Raw genomic sequence first — 16,846 nt, 5'->3', positions numbered from 1 at the left:
GCCTATAGCACTCCACGAACAAAAGGCTATCCAACGCAAAAAGAATTTTTCAGTTTGGACCGGTAGTTCCTGAGATTAGCCATTACTGCTCCGCTCCTATTGGGTATAGCGTGATGATATATAGCCTATAGCACTCCACGAACAAAGGGTTATCCAACGCAAAAAGAATTTTTCAGTTTGGACCGGTAGTTCCTGAGATTAGCCATTACTGCTCCGCTCCTATTGGGCATAGCGTGATGATATATATAGCCTATAGCATTCCAGGAACAAAGGGCTATCCAACACAAAAAGAATTATTCAGTTCAAACTCCTAGTTTCTGAGATTAGCCGTTACTGCTCTGCTCCTATTGGTCATAGCGTGATGATATATAGCCTATAGCACTCCACGAACAAAAGGCTATCCAACGCAAAAAGAATTTTTCAGTTTGGACCGGTAGTTCCTGAGATTAGCCATTACTGCTCCGCTCCTATTGGGTATAGCGTGATGATATATAGCCTATAGCACTCCACGAACAAAGGGCTATCCAACGCAAAAATAATTTCAGTTCGGACCGATAGTTCCTGAGATTAGCCGTTACTGCTCTGCTCCTATTGGTCATAGCATGATGATATATAGCCTATAGCACTCCACGAACAAAGGGCTATCCAACGCAAAAAGAATTTTTCAGTTTGGACCGGTAGTTCCTGAGATTAGCCATTACTGCTCCGCTCCTATTGGGTATAGCGTGATGATATATAGCCTATAGCACTCCACGAACAAAAGGCTATCCAACGCAAAAAGAATTTTTCAGTTTGGACCGGTAGTTCCTGAGATTAGCCATTACTGCTCCGCTCCTATTGGGTATAGCGTGATGATATATAGCCTATAGCACTCCACGAACAAAGGGCTATCCAACGCAAAAAGAATTTTTCAGTTCGGACCGATAGTTCCTGAGATTAGCCGTTACTGCTCTGCTCCTATTGGTCATAGCGTGATGATATATAGCCTATAGCACTCCACGAACAAAAGGCTATCCAACGCAAAAAGAATTTTTCAGTTTGGACCGGTAGTTCCTGAGATTAGCCATTACTGCTCCGCTCCTATTGGGTATAGCGTGATGATATATAGCCTATAGCACTCCACGAACAAAAGGCTATCCAACGCAAAAAGAATTTTTCAGTTTGGACCGGTAGTTCCTGAGATTAGCCATTACTGCTCCGCTCCTATTGGGTATAGCGTGATGATATATAGCCTATAGCACTCCACGAACAAAGGGCTATCCAACGCAAAAACAATTTTTCAGTTCGGACTGATAGTTCCTGAGATTAGCCGTTACTGCTCTGCTCCTATTGGTCATAGCGTGATGATATATAGCCTATAGCACTCCACGAACAAAAGGCTATCCAACGCAAAAATAATTTTTCAGTTTGGACCGGTAGTTCCTGAGATTAGCCATTACTGCTCCGCTCCTATTGGGTATAGCGTGATGATATATAGCCTATAGCACTCCACGAACAAAGGGCTATCCAACGCAAAAAGAATTTTTCAGTTCGGACCGATAGTTCCTGAGATTAGGCATTACTGCTCCGCTCCTATTGGGTATAGCGTGATGATATATAGCCTATAGCACTCCACGAACATAGGGCTATCCAACGCAAAAAGAATTTTTCAGTTTGGACCAGTAGTTCCTGAGATTAGCGCGTTCAAACAAACAAACAAACTCTTCAGCTTTATATAATAGTATAGATACTCGGGCTACGGTCTCTTTCAATTGTGTAACAATCAAATGAAGTCATCGCGCTCAAAAGAATTAAGTACTTATGTTCCATATTTTGAGATTTCGCAAGGAAATCAAAGCCTACATACAGAGTGCTTCCCGATGACCTAAAACTATGAAATTTGGGAAACAATGTCTTATAACAGATAAATAAAAACATGCTAGGGACGTCGATAAAAACCATTGATACTAAAAACCTAAATAGTTTCTTTTAAGAACAAAAAGCGCATTTTCAATTAAGTACAAATTTATTATATGCGGTTTGAAGAATATTCCTGTCTAGGGATAGAAAAGAAAAGTTAAGTTTGTCAAGTTAGAACTTATATTTCTTAGAAATATATACGGAACCCTTGGTGTAAGTAGAACTCGTACTAGTCCAGTTTTATATGTAGAACTTATTCAATAAAGATAAAATATTCAGATGATTTCTAACGATGAGGTATGAAGGTACTGTATTTATGATGTAATTAATAATAGAAGTGTTTGTTGGATGCAGGCCACTTACAATAGGTCAATCTGGAAATCTTTAGGAGAGACCCATGTTCACCAGTGGACATTCTGCGGCTGATGATATAAGTAGTCATTAACATGCCCAACCCAGATTTCATTAGATACAACATTTTAAAGTTTTTATCGCCCACACGTAGGTATACGTACTACTTTTAACGTAACACTAGTCTTGTTTGCATGTAGGGCTCATCAGTCATTCATCGCACCGTGTTCAAGTGACGTCATCACATCGGCATCTGTTTTGTGTCACACACTTGTACAAGTACATTGTTCTTGTTTAGAGTTTTGATCCCTTCACCATTACATTTAATAAATTCTGCGTACATATAACTAATAGTATTTTTCTCTAAAGTTACCCTACCCAAATTAGGGATAATGTGACTTACATTTCGGCGACTGTCAGGTTACGAACAGAGTCCTGGGTTTGATTCCTCGTTTGGATAATCCGAGGTTTTTGAAACATGATTTTATACAGGCTGGAATAAATGCTTTTCCGATGTATTATGTAGTCATGGGGATACATAGGGTTGACCTGATTGTTTACCCATCATAATGTATGCAACGTAAAAAAAGCATCGTTGCTCACTTCGAAATAAAAAAAACAATAAATTTTTTCCCATATTTATTTTCATTTCCGTTTGCTTGACAACAAACTAGATACAAAACGATACAAATTCGTTAACTCTAATCCTTCACTAAGTTACAAGTTGATGTTAATTGCACCGTTGTTCGATACAGTGAACTTGCCCTTGTGCATTAAAACAGATCTGTAGCTAGGGATCTTGGAATTTTAACACGTAACTAACACAGCAAAACGTTAACATTTCGTATGCATTGTTGTCTCGAAGAAACTGTTCATAAATAGGTTAAGGTTAATTGAGTATTGTGGTTTTAATTATTCAAAACCGAAACACATTTATAAATTTAAGCTATTATAATGTTCTCGTAAGAGTGCTCTCTGATTGTGCTGCCTTATAACTTTTATTACAGTGTTGTTACACCGAGCTACGGAGCTGTATTTTACAACTTTTATTACAGCTAGCTACAGAGCTGTATTAATTGTTCAACCACACGTTCGCCTGTCAGCCACATTCATTTATAATGTGGACGCATCGAACAGTGTGGTATCGCCGTTACGACACTAATTATAATAAGCTACTTTACATTAAAATTGAATAAATAATGTTACACATCAATATTGTCTTTATTAGACAAAATACGGTCGGTCATACATTTCATATTTTTCGATTATGTGTTGCCATATTTTAAACAGTGTGGATATGTCAAAAATGAAGTTTAAAGACCTTCCTTTTGTCTATACAATAAAAGAAATATCCATTTTTTTTAAACAGTCTGTGATAGATATTTTTCTATATCGACATTATAATTCAAAGATATAAATATTATAATAAAAACAAACTTTTTATTCAAAGATCTATGAGCTCGGCGCATTTGCTAATTATATCACAATCCAATAGCTTGTGCGATATAAAAAAAACACTTTTACCTCACATTCTTGTTTATAAAATGCTTCGACTACACACTACGCGGTACAAAATTCACAATAAATATGTACCTATATACACAGCCGGTGTAAACAAACAAAACTATAATACTTATGAACGAAAATAAAATAAGAGATCTATAATGGTCTTGTGGTGTAACTGTCAAGTGTTTTCGGAAGAATAGTATATAATTGCATAATTATATATAGTTGTTTTAAACCCATTTTTATGTGTTTACACTAACACGGATAGAAACTACACTCAATAAGTTTTAAAGAAATGCTTTTATCGTGTGGTCAAATTAGGATGCCAATTTTAGCTTCAGGATCTAAATTAGGGATTCAGAAGTCACTTACCACACTTAACAGTTACTCCACGGTTATGAAAACAAGAAGCGCAATCGGCAGTATCTTATAATAGACGCATAGTTAAAAATATTTATATAAAAAGATAATTTGGACACTATATTAAGTATCCGTGAGAATGAGTTGCACTAACATTGAGATAATAGATTGTAGTTATTTGACTATAATCTATTATCTCAGCTGACCCAAATAGCTATCATATAATTGTTAAAAAAAGCTGCAATAGTTTCAAACAGGTACATTTGAGAGACCAGCGATTGATGCTACACATCATAAGTGTGCTATACAAATGCTACTACTATGAAAAGCTTGAAAAAAATACAACAGAATAAAAGATAAAAATAGCATCAATTTTTCGTATTAAGTACAATATTGGTTTGAAGCCTTATTTAAGAATAATTATTATGCAATTCAACGTAAATTAACCCTTAATGGTCTCGTAAAAAATCTCGCTTTCGTTTATTTAAAAGCAATGAATTTAATCGAACATTTCAATTATAGTCTTGGCATGAATAAATGTGAAACTAGTTCCACCAATTTGCTTTAATATAAAGTATATTCCACCTCGTTCAAACAAAAATAAATCGATAAATTAGCAATAAACATAGCACACATCACTTAAAATTATCGGTAATAAATTATAGTAGAACCGACTGTAATCAGCGATAGACGGAAGGAGAAGATACGAGATATCAACTATCGATATTAACTTATGTCTATTAAATAGTTTTCGATACTGTCACAGCACTAGTGTTGTATAAAAAGCTATAACATGTGCAATTATGGGCTATTTTTATCCTACGCGCCGTCAGGTAATGTTTAAAATTGGAATATATAGAATCTTTTATGGCTTATCAGGACTGTAATCTTTTGACGTTGTTTTATTACTTATATTAGTAACATTAAATACTTTCGCCCAGGGAGCCTTGTTATCTTAATCCTGATGTACCATTAAATTCTATAAAAGACCCAATAATCTTTACAACTAAAACATTATGAACACTTTAACAACGTTACGAAAAATTACACTCGAATCACATAAATTGACAAACTACTATAAATATACTTTTAACTCTAAATATCGATAAAAATGTGTACGCTTTAAATTGTATCTAATACAAAAGTCCCTAAAATGGAAATGTCACAAGTTATGTGCGTTGGTTTTGTTAAGCTATATATTCAGTAGGCAACAAGTAACATGTCCATGTTGTTGATGTAGAATAAACAACGTTGGTAGACAAAAAGTTTAGCGTTACTCATAATAGTCGACATGATGTTGAGTTTCATAACATATCGCGTCAATTGTTGCCTCGTAAACATACGACATTATGCTATATCTATGGCTACGGATACATGTGCAATATATCGATATATTAAATACATGTAATTGCACAAAGAAAATTCATACCATTAGACAATTATCGATTAAACGACAAATTCGGATGAATATAATATATTACAATTACAGATTTGAATCGTAATTTAAAATTCAAAGAGATTAATCGTATTCATTAACATCCATAGGTCCGCAATAAATCAATTGATTTAATCGATTAAAGGAATATTCGATTTCATGTATGGATAAATATATCGATAATTGACAAAAAATAATTTCGACTATACAAGGGTTTGGAATGCGGATAGCGAAAACGGTAACAGGTGAACAACATCGAAACACCGAATAGGCCTATAGAGCGGTGAATATTCGATGTTCTAATACATAGGAATATTATAGTAAGGCAAAAGATTTTCATATTACAGCTACATATAATTGTACTCTCATGACTAGCTGAGAGTTCAAGCCATGACTGCATGCCAAAGCAATTTCCGTGTGTGAGATGACATAAATGTTTTCCCATTCCTTGATCCTGGTTAACTGTTTAAACTTTTGATTACCATACAACACGCGACAAATGAATTAATGACATAAGTGTAAATTTAGTTAATTATAGAAATTGAATCATTTTGCACAAAGAAACTGCTCGGTCTTGTAGTCTTGTCCTATCCCTTCATTGAGCGTCAGACCTTAATCGATTTAAGATATCGTTCGGTAGGTTTAGTACATATTGATAACTCACTCAATATGTCATGAATAGAAATCAATGCAAAGGTACAATATGTTGAGATTCGAAAATGTTATTTTTTTATTAAATTATAACCAGTGGCGTAGAGCGGGGCAGCCCGTGCGAGCGTAAAGGAGGTGATTTCAAGAAATAAGTTTTACGCGCGCCTCCCTCAGACACTGGAACTTGCGACAAAAAAAAAACGATTTTATATTTTACTGAACGTATTAAAATACATGGTGTCAATATATAAAAGGACTTTGTACCTACATGATATACAGGATGTTATTATTATACAGGGCATATAATACTCAACTGAAAGATAGTCTCAAGCAAATCAAAGAAAAAGTTTACGATTTGTATTAAAATCTACACCTGTATATATAACAATTGATACATTATTATGGTAATGATGTAAAATATAATACAAAATGCTCCGTTACAGCTACGTTATGTAAGAACAGCCTCAAAAGTATCCTGTCAATAATTGACTATTCTCTGTCTGGTACATGACGTCGATACAGGAGTGGAAGAGACGATCTATAGCGTCCATTCGAGACGAGATATTTGTTGCCAGGTTTTTTATAAGTATGTTTTATAGACTATACTAAAGAAGTAGCAGAACGTTGTAAGTTTTTTAAGGTACAATTTGTATGTACCAATACAATATTTATAAAGTTTTGTGGTTCCACGCTTTAAAGTGCTTTAAAGGGAATCTATCATTTTCCGTACATCTAAAAACCATATTATTTGACACGATTATGTATTTATGAGAAAGCTCGTTGTAACAACATTGCATTAGCGACAAGCAACTTACGTTAAAAAATATATTGTGTAACACGACTGATAAATTAAATAGATAAACTATTACGTCAATAACACAACTTATCAAATCGAGTTTGGTTATAAATTCGAAATTTTCTTATCAAAAATTAACCTGACTCTTGGAAAATTGTGTTGACATTAGTAAAACAATAATTATTATTTATGCATCAGTATAATATCGTTTGTTGATATTATTTCGAATAAGATCTAAGAACAGATTACAAACGATTTGACCTTTTCAAGCATCAAGTACAAATTATCGATTACAGCAAATGCATTTGTGTATAACTATGTTATGTTTTGTGCGAGATTATTATGAAACACGGCAGACACAATAATCATCGTAATATGACGTCACGAATTTATATTAATAATAATATTATTTTTGATATTCTCATTATAATATGCACATTTTAATCCTGGTTGCACTGTTTGAAAAAAAAAACACAATCTTGTCTATGGCAAACGTCATATTTGATTTCACTGGATTTTGACACGACTTATTCCGTTTAGTTAACCATTGGACCCCAATTTAGTTTCTCAATACTGTTGATTTATTCACACGAATAGGCATGACAAATGTTTGGCAATACAACCATGATTTGTTCCAGACACCCACATGCTTAAACAATTATATTGTCGACAATATCTAGAAGCGGCAATAATGATAACATTGTATTTACTAGTGTTTTACATTCATTTTAGCAACAATTGTATATTTTTTACATTGTAACGAAGTAGCGTATTTTACTTGTTGAAGAGCCACATCTATTTTATACTTGTCCCACATTCAAACATGACAATATTCCAACAAAACTATTCCATCGGTAATAGACAATAATCTACGAATATCAAACGCTATAGTAGATTTAGCCGCCCATTTAACCTAATCTAAACACTTTTCTACAGACAAACAATACAACATATAAAATATTTATAAGAAAACACAAATTTAAGCGTTTTAAAATTATTTGTATTCAATTAAAACATACTAAATGTTGCTATTTTACAGTAACTTAACGACTTTCAAGCCTCGAAGCAGTCCGTACATTTTATAATAAATTCTATTCTACACACTTCTTTCATTTAGTTTTCTGTATGGTCAGCAGATCTGAATAATTCGTCAATCATCTGCGAATATTTTCAAACATACACGAAGATTGGCGAATACTCACATTGACATTATAAATGAGGCAAGAATATTAAATTATTATAATTATAAAAATGTCCCCTTTTATGGAATATTTCGACTCAGTTAATTCATTAGCATCCCTACTAATTATTATGTCCCAGGCTTTCACACATCATTTAAAATATTTTCACGCATTATTATATTCTGACCATATATTCTGACCATACATGCGAAGTTTTAAGTTTCGTTACATACAATAATTATCACCAATTAACTTTTACAATGAACTTCCGATTGTCATAGACAATTACATTACTATCGCGTTTCACAGATAATAAAAAAAAAATTATGTGTCACGCGATAAGATGTCAATCGTAGGCGTAGTCATTGGCATAGAAATGGACAGAGTGGTATAGCTCTATAGACTATTGTCCATGTAGTTGTTTGCTTCTCTCACAACTTACTAGCCGTCAAAGGTGGTTCCAGGAGGCGGGAGAGGGGTGGCGTCATTAAGATCATGACCACGCCTTGGGTTGGATGTAGGTGACTACTAATAATTTTTAAATGACTCTTATAATATAATATTTAATAAACTAAATATTTTGCATGATAGCTAATACACGCGAATGACACGCATAATATTACATACTGTTATTTAAATTATGTTCAGAGGAAAATTGATTACCTTATTTGATTGAAATTAATTTGAAGTTTAAATAATAACATAATATAATTAATTTCTTTTGTTGCAATCGATTTGGAGTCTTCCCCTTCTTGACCTCGACTATATGACCCTTCCCCCCCGACTCGAGAGCTGGTTCCGCCATTGTTGCCTCTATATACGCGTCGGTAATTTTACGTCGAATTTCTTTTGCAACACGGATTGAAGGGATTTCTTGTATTTTGATTAAGTGCGCTGACAGATTGGTTAATGGAATTAGGCTTCCATCAAGAAACATCTTTGCAGTATTCTACTCTATTTGGACAAATCGCGTGCACATACACTTTCATGTACATCGTATTGAAATAGAAGCTTATTGTGCCCAGTTCTAGCACGGAAAACTTGGTGTAGTTGAGCAGTACAACGGCCAGCACAGCGTAATGTCGATTATCACACTAACTTAGATAAACTCGATCGATGTCGTGTCCACAATATTCATATTCCATTTATAGTAATTTTCATTACGAGCAACAATTCGAGCGTATAACCGCATCATGTGATCATCAAAAAATTCATTAAAAAAAAAATATGCCATCGAAATTTGAGTATTCTTGCTACGCCTACGACTAACCAATAAACTACACTCATACATAGTGCAATCAAACATCTTATATCCGACCGATTGTAGCATTCATGTGAGCAACATACATTTAAATTTCGACGTATAGCCCACCTACTTTTTTTTAAATCGTTCCACAGAGAACCGGCTAAGGTCAGAGACCATGCTGCCAAGTCATAAGCACAGCCCACTTACATACTAAACTATCGATGTTGACTACATGTGCCTCGCCTAATAATAAGGTGGGGCTTACGATACCTGGTTGAGATTACTATAGCTTTGGGCGAATCCTGGGGTGCGCGGGGATGCGGCACCGCGAGGGGGCCGAGGCAGCTCAACTGCAACTGCCCTTCTTCGTCGGCGGGTCGTCGCTTTTCTTCACGTCCAGATCGGTCTTCGACGAGCCTGGCTGTGGGTTGTCGGGATCTGTAAACATCAAAAAATAATATGTTCTATCTTTATTGATGTCGTTAAACCGTAAAACATGTAAAGACTGCAATGTTATCTTTTTCATGCTCAATATTAAAAATACAAAAGTGCGTATGGTACATTTTTAAGAGAGATTTTCCTTGTAAGATAAAAGTAACGAATTTGTCACGCAAATAGCTACACTCTAAAAACAACTTGTAGGAATGAATGACCGTGATAATTTTATCGCGATTTTAACCGAAATGGATATCAAGCGGGTGCCGAGAGAATAATTCAAATCATTCTACACGGAGATGCGCGTATCATAAGATAATCTATTACTTTTTTTTACATGACCCTACGCTTGTTAACCTGGCAAGGTCCGGCTTATATAAACACATACATAGGACTTTTGGATGTGCGATTCAGGCGCTCGCAATTCTTGAAAATTAAGCGACCATGCTGAGGGCAACTTACTAACGGGTTACAAACCGCGGACGGTCACTGGGAGAGGATGAGACATCAACGATTATGCAATTATTTTCCCCTTTGACTGAGGGATTCGCCGTAGGGAGGCGAGAAGGGGCTCAGCTGGCGATAGCAAAAAAAAAAGAGACAGCTACGCCCCCTAGCTACACTTATGACTAAAGTAAGAGAAGCTTATGCATCCTGCGAACAAACGCGTCCTGAGACATCTGAATAATGTGACAATTTTGTTAAAAGCAATGTGCGAGGACTATAGAATTCAAATCATTTTAGTGTATTTCATGGTAAATAAGTAGAACTTATAAGTAACTAGCTTGTGCGCGAGGCTTCGCCCGCGTGAAAGAATTTTCCGGGATATAGTCCGGTCAATTTAGACATTCGAAGTTACATAAAGTCCCAACAAGCTGAATTTCTGTGAAGTTGTTCAAAACATAATTATAAACAATGTCTAGTAGTTCCCCATCATTCCCCTGTAAGGAAAAAATTTAATTCAAGGTCAAAGGTCAAAAATGAGTTTTTCGCGATTTTTAGCAAAACGGTAAGTTTTATCATAAAAGTACCTCAGACAAAAATTGTAGATCATAAAATTATCTATAAAAATGTATCAATACTTTTTTCTTACGAGCCACCGTTTCTGAGATATAACGATTCAAAAGTTATAAAAGTTGTTATCATAATATGCACACGTTTCCACGCCACCTATGAGGTAGTGTACTTAGCGCGTTTTTTAACGTGGTTTCCCCAGTAGGGCTACTCCTCGGGTCAGTTGTGATCCTGTTTAATGTAAAACTTTTGCAAAATAACGGAAATTTTCAAAGATTGGGAAAGATAAAAGCGATGTAAATGAAAAAAGTGTTGAAGTTTATTCGTCTTATTCGTAAGTTTCAAATTCTTGTTCTTCTTCTTGATCTTCTTCTTGTTCTTCTTCTCCTGCTTCTTCTTCATCTTCATTTTGGATGCAAGTAAATTGCGTCAATAGCGATGTATCGCATGATACTTCGTCGGAGTCAAACGAATCCTCCATTGTTTGTGATTCAATATTAGAGCACGACCGGCCTTGACAATTTGTGCATGCCAAAGAACAAGACAGTCCGACTTTTTTGCAACCACATTTAGCACTGCATCCCTTTTGCAGTTGCAAAAAATAGTGTTCAGCAGTTTTTCCGGCGCAGGTGGAAGTAAAGTTTGAACTGGCTCTAATATATTGTTGACCAACTTCCAACCCCAGTCTGTAGGGTCTAGCTGATAACCAAGCCACACTTGAACTTGGTAATATACTCGAAAAAGATGTTGGTGAGCAGCAACTGAGGTTGGAGGAAGACAAGCTAATTGAACTTGTTTTTTATTTTTAGTATTTTTAACGAAACATGCATATCGATGCTTATCTAAACAGGTAGTTTTTTTAGGAGCTCCGTACATAGAAAGAAGAAAGCGGATGCCGTTGGTAATAACTTCTTGTTGAGTTGAATTACTCTTTTAAAAACTTCAGCACATTGAATTAAATCTTGTTTTTCAAACATTTTGAAAACTGCTGTTTTACCCTCCTGTAAAATGCAGATGTCGTATCACAGCCAGTTATTGCGTGTAAAAATAGTACATGATCTTTACACTTTACTAAAGTAAATAAACTTTTGATGAATATATATCTGATTGATGCTGAGCTTTTCCTGGTTTTAAGAAAAAATAGTTTTTCAGTTGGCGTTCGAGCAGTGAGTAATACAAGTAAGTCAACATCTTCACCAACAACAATAGTTGTATTTGTCAAATTGAATTGCTCTATTGCTGTTTCAATAATCAATACATCAGCATCATTATTAGCTTGTTTTACCAATATATTTTCAGCCGTAAACTTTTCTTTCAACATTGAAATGAACCGAGACTTGTTGTGGGTATTTGTAAGAAATTTCTGTTGACTGGTTGGGACTGTCATAAGTTCATCAAATAAAATATCAGAAGATGAAGATGTTGCTAAAGTTCGACGACGTTGTTCTGCAGCTTTGATATTTCTCGTGCAATCATCATAGCCATCAAATACGACAGTAACTCTGGAACCAAAATGTCTACGTACATATTGAACGTATTTATCTAAGATAACGTTGAATGTTTCTTCGCTATCCCACACAACGCGGTGTAGTAAGTATCCTCCGTCAATGATGTATGTCGCATTAGTGTTGTTAATATCAATATTTACTTTTTCAAAACAATCGTAAATGGTAGATTTCTGTGTTTTACGCATCCCGATGTCATCAAATAACGATAAAGGGTAGGGAGCTAATTCATATTCAAAATATTTTTCAATTTCATCTTGAAATGCTGCAGTAATACTCATGCGTTGGAACAATAATACAGGGTCAATAGGTACTTTTTCTTCATGAACTTTTATGGAACTAGTCATAGTTAAGAGAGGAACAACTTTATCAGCGTGTTTTAATTTAATATTATTGAATGTCAGTCCTGTCATTTTTGCCGTAGAAGCAAGTCCAACTTCACGAGCTTTATAACAATTAATTTTATCGTCACCAACGACACCACTCGCAATAGAAACAATTTTGTTAACCTCTGGAAAAGGATCATGCGTTGAGAACCACTCTAAAAGTCTTCGTATGTCTCTAGCATCTTTTTTTACTCGTGAATCACTTGCATCAACATGCTGCTCGGTCGTATCCATCCTAACATTAGCGATATCTTCTAATTTGTCACAAACTGTATTCATAGCATGCATACTATAAACCCATTTACTGATGACGCTCTCTTTTGTACTTCTCCCTCGAGCAATACCTCCATCTGTCTTCATAGCTTTCATCATAGACTGCTCGATTACCATGTCCGTTGAAGTTCCACAACTTAATTTGTCTGAACGTCTAACTGTAAAAATCCTCCTGAAAACTTTTCGTAAACTTCAGGATCAATCAAATTCTGTAATTGTTCCATATCCTGCAAGTAAAGGTGTGCAGATTTAGCATAAGGAAAATGTCCAGACGCGTGAAAATAAGGAAGCATTTCTTTGACGCAGTTTAAATGAGCTTTCCAATCCCCCATACGCTCAGCTCTTAGGAATTCTTTAGCAATGGAAACCATACAAAAATATTGAATCCAAAGTTTTGCAGTTGGTCCTCGTTCCTCATATTCTTTTAGTTTTTGATTAAATTTATCAAGTAAAGCTCCAGATACTTCATCGTCATTTTCAATATCATTGTATGAAAGAGTATTACCTAATATATGCTCGATATTTACGATTAGATCTGCATCCATTATGTCATTCATTTCAACTTCTTTTAATATTATAATTGCCAAAGTAAGCTGAAGTAGTGTATGAGCTCGAACAGCTCTTGCGTAAGCATGACCATTCAGCATTTTTCTAATGATTTTGACGCATAGATCTCTGCTAGTACTTCTTTCATGCCGCTTCCTTGCATAATATGACCAATTGCTCCCATAAAAGACATCAGTAAATGAAATCCTCCAAGTCTGATGATGATTTTTGATAATTCAGAGCCCTGAGGTGCGGCTGATACAATTTCTCGAGCTTTAGCATACAGGGGCTGGTCGAAAGTCACGATGCATACAGTGTGGCCATACCGTTTTGCATTCTCTAATGCACAAAGTAAAGTCGTATAGATAGTATTATAGTTACTGGCTGGTTGGTGAATAAATGGTAAAAATGAAATTTGAGATTTAGAATAATTCGTATGATTATTTGTTAACCCGTCATGACTTGTCAAAATTTTATTTTCAAATATGTACAGGTAGCTGAATGTTTGCCGCCAAACATTGACAGCTACGCGTGTGACGGAAAAATAACCTTATTATGTAGTATATAAGGTTATAATCCCGTGACACACGCAAATGTCATGTAGCTGTCTTGGCTCGCCGGCGAGCCACGAGAGACCAAGAGTTAAACGTTCAATAAAACCATTCCAACCGGGTAAAGACTCATTTTTCCATTTTCCATAAAACCATACTACATCAACTTTTTTGAGCAACGATACTGTTTCAGTTCCATAAACAAAATCTTTAACATTTATTTTACTGTAGCCTACTACACCGTCATTTGTATAAGTCTGTATCGGCACATGAGCTTTTGCCTTGAAATCATTTGCTGAAAGAGTTTCTTTTATTCGTGGCATAGGTTCTTCTAGTAAAACTGAATGTTTTGGAGTAACAATTTGAATAATACCCATTATGTGGAGCGTGTTATTGCCGTCTAGCGTATTTACATTAATATCAGCATTATCTGCAACGTATTGAATAAGAGTGCCACTTTCTGGTGGTAGGACATGAGGAGGACGATGGAAAACTGCTGCTGCCTCGTACATTATTGTATCATTATAAGAAGCACATAAACCAAAAGCCGAAAAGATTTGTATAAGACGTTTAGACCCGAACCTTCGATGAAAAAAACTGCGAGGCCTAATTGTAATTTAGATTTAAAAGACCTTGGTCGAACAGCAGTCATGATACAATGGCAAATATTTGTGCATATTAATTTTAAATGATCTAAATTTGATCGTTTATTTTTAAAATCACTCGTTCCACAAGAAATGTCAATGATTCTGGGATTTCATTATTTAAATCTTCAAACATGCGACTTGGTGGAGGGTAGTTAGAATTATCAAATACTGCGGTTTGAATATCTTCGCGAATAATAGCTGCAGCTGCGTCTAGGACTCTCAATCGTTCTTCTGTTTTATTCATTTTTTCTTTCGTACCAGGCTTGATTCAAAATATCATGATGATTATCCACTAAGCATATGAATGTTGATGCTCCCGATTTCTCAGTGATAATAAGTTTATCACCATATTTTACTTTAGTCGTAGCTTAATCGTTCTGTTATCTAGAGTCGTAGTTTTGCAAACCTTTTGTAATTCGTTCAAAGTGAACTGACAGTCATCGCTATTTTCAATGTAAGTAAATATTTCCTCCATTGCCAAATTCATAGCTTCGTCTTTAGGACGACCCATTTTAGCTCCAGTGGAAGGTTTTAAAAAATTAGCATAGCAATCTCGATGATACTTAGCTTCAGCAGCAACTAAATCATATTCAAATTCGACTCGAGCAAGAACAGCTTTTGCTAAAGCATCGTCACGAGCCCGAGCTGTTTCCAGAATTGAATCTTTAAATTGAAGTGTACTTACTTGGCTGATTCGACGCCGAAAATCTGAGGATTTTCTTCTTTCACTCTCTTCATTTAATTTCTCGCCACAAAATAAGCATAGTTCTTTGAAACAAAAGCTGATTCACTGATACGTGATCTAGTACGAGGAGGACTTGCTGTGGATGTACTGGCTTCTTGTTCTTCACGTTGTCTTTTATTAGCTGCAGCAATAGAAGACTTTCGAGTATAATTTTTACGGCAATTTTCATGTATTGTCACAGATTTCTGATTTTTGAGATATTCCGAAAAATCATCAGCTCTTTCGATACTTGATAACAGAACGATTAAGCTACGACTAAAGTAAAATATGGTGATAAACTTATTATCACTGAGAAATCGGGAGCATCAACATTCATATGCTTAGTGGATAATCATCATGATATTTTGAATCAAGCCTGGTACGAAAGAAAAAAATGAATAAAACAGAAGAACGATTGAGAGTCCTAGACGCAGCTGCAGCTATTATTCGCGAAGATATTCAAACCGCAGTATTTGATAATTCTAACTACCCTCCACCAAGTCGCATGTTTGAAGATTTAAATAATGAAATCCCAGAATCATTGACATTTCTTGTGGAACGAGTGATTTTAAAAATAAACGATCAAATTTAGATCATTTAAAATTAATATGCACAAATATTTGCCATTGTATCATGACTGCTGTTCGACCAAGGTCTTTTAAATCTAAATTACAATTAGGCCTCGCAGTTTTTCATCGAAGGTTCGGGTCTAAACGTCTTATACAAATCTTTTCGGCTTTTGGTTTATGTGCTTCTTATAATGATACAATAATGTACGAGGCAGCAGCAGTTTTCCATCGTCCTCCTCATGTCCTACCACCAGAAAGTGGCACTCTTATTCAATACGTTGCAGATAATGCTGATATTAATGTAAATACGCTAGACGGCAATAACACGCTCCACATAATGGGTATTATTCAAATTGTTACTCCAAAACATTCAGTTTTACTAGAAGAACCTATGCCACGAATAAAAGAAACTCTTTCAGCAAATGATTTCAAGGCAAAAGCTCATGTGCCGATACAGACTTATACAAATGACGGCGGTGTAGTAGGCTACAAAAATAAATGTTAAAGATTTTGTTTATGGAACTGGAAACAGTATCGTTGCTCAAAAAAGTTGGTAGTATGGTTTTATGGAAAATGGAAAAATGAGTCTCTTTACCCGGTTGGAATGGTTTTATTGAACGTTTAACTCTTGGTCTCTCGTGGCTCGCCGGCGAGCCAAGACAGCTACATGACATTTGCGTGTGTCACGGGATTATAACCTTTTATATACTACATAATAAGGTTATTTTTCCGTCACACGCGTAGCTGTCAATGTTTGGCGGCAAACATTCA

The 16,846-nt window shown here is 35.3% G+C and overlaps 1 protein-coding gene and 1 pseudogene across 2 annotated transcripts in view; both read right to left on the bottom strand.

Moving 5' to 3' along the window:
- Positions 1-2,875: 2,875 nt before the first annotated feature.
- LOC115447832 overlaps positions 2,876-16,846 on the bottom strand; it is a 59,067-nt gene continuing 45,096 nt past the window's right edge. For both annotated transcript variants that reach the window (XR_005113319.1, XM_030175071.2), the window contains exon 3: positions 2,876-9,863. Coding sequence is in view for 1 of the 2 variants with exons in the window: in XM_030175071.2 (XP_030030931.2) it covers positions 9,772-9,863 (92 nt within the window). In the remaining variant the exon portion in view is untranslated. The remainder of the gene's footprint in view (positions 9,864-16,846) is intronic.
- Positions 11,061-11,825, bottom strand: LOC119190968 (annotated as a pseudogene).

The sequence above is a fragment of the Manduca sexta genome, chromosome 28 (assembly GCF_014839805.1).
Source record: "Manduca sexta isolate Smith_Timp_Sample1 chromosome 28, JHU_Msex_v1.0, whole genome shotgun sequence".
In the NCBI taxonomy this organism is placed as follows: domain Eukaryota; kingdom Metazoa; phylum Arthropoda; class Insecta; order Lepidoptera; family Sphingidae; genus Manduca; species Manduca sexta.
Note: the sequence above shows the minus strand (reverse complement) of the source record. Positions and strands in the feature narration are given on the sequence as shown.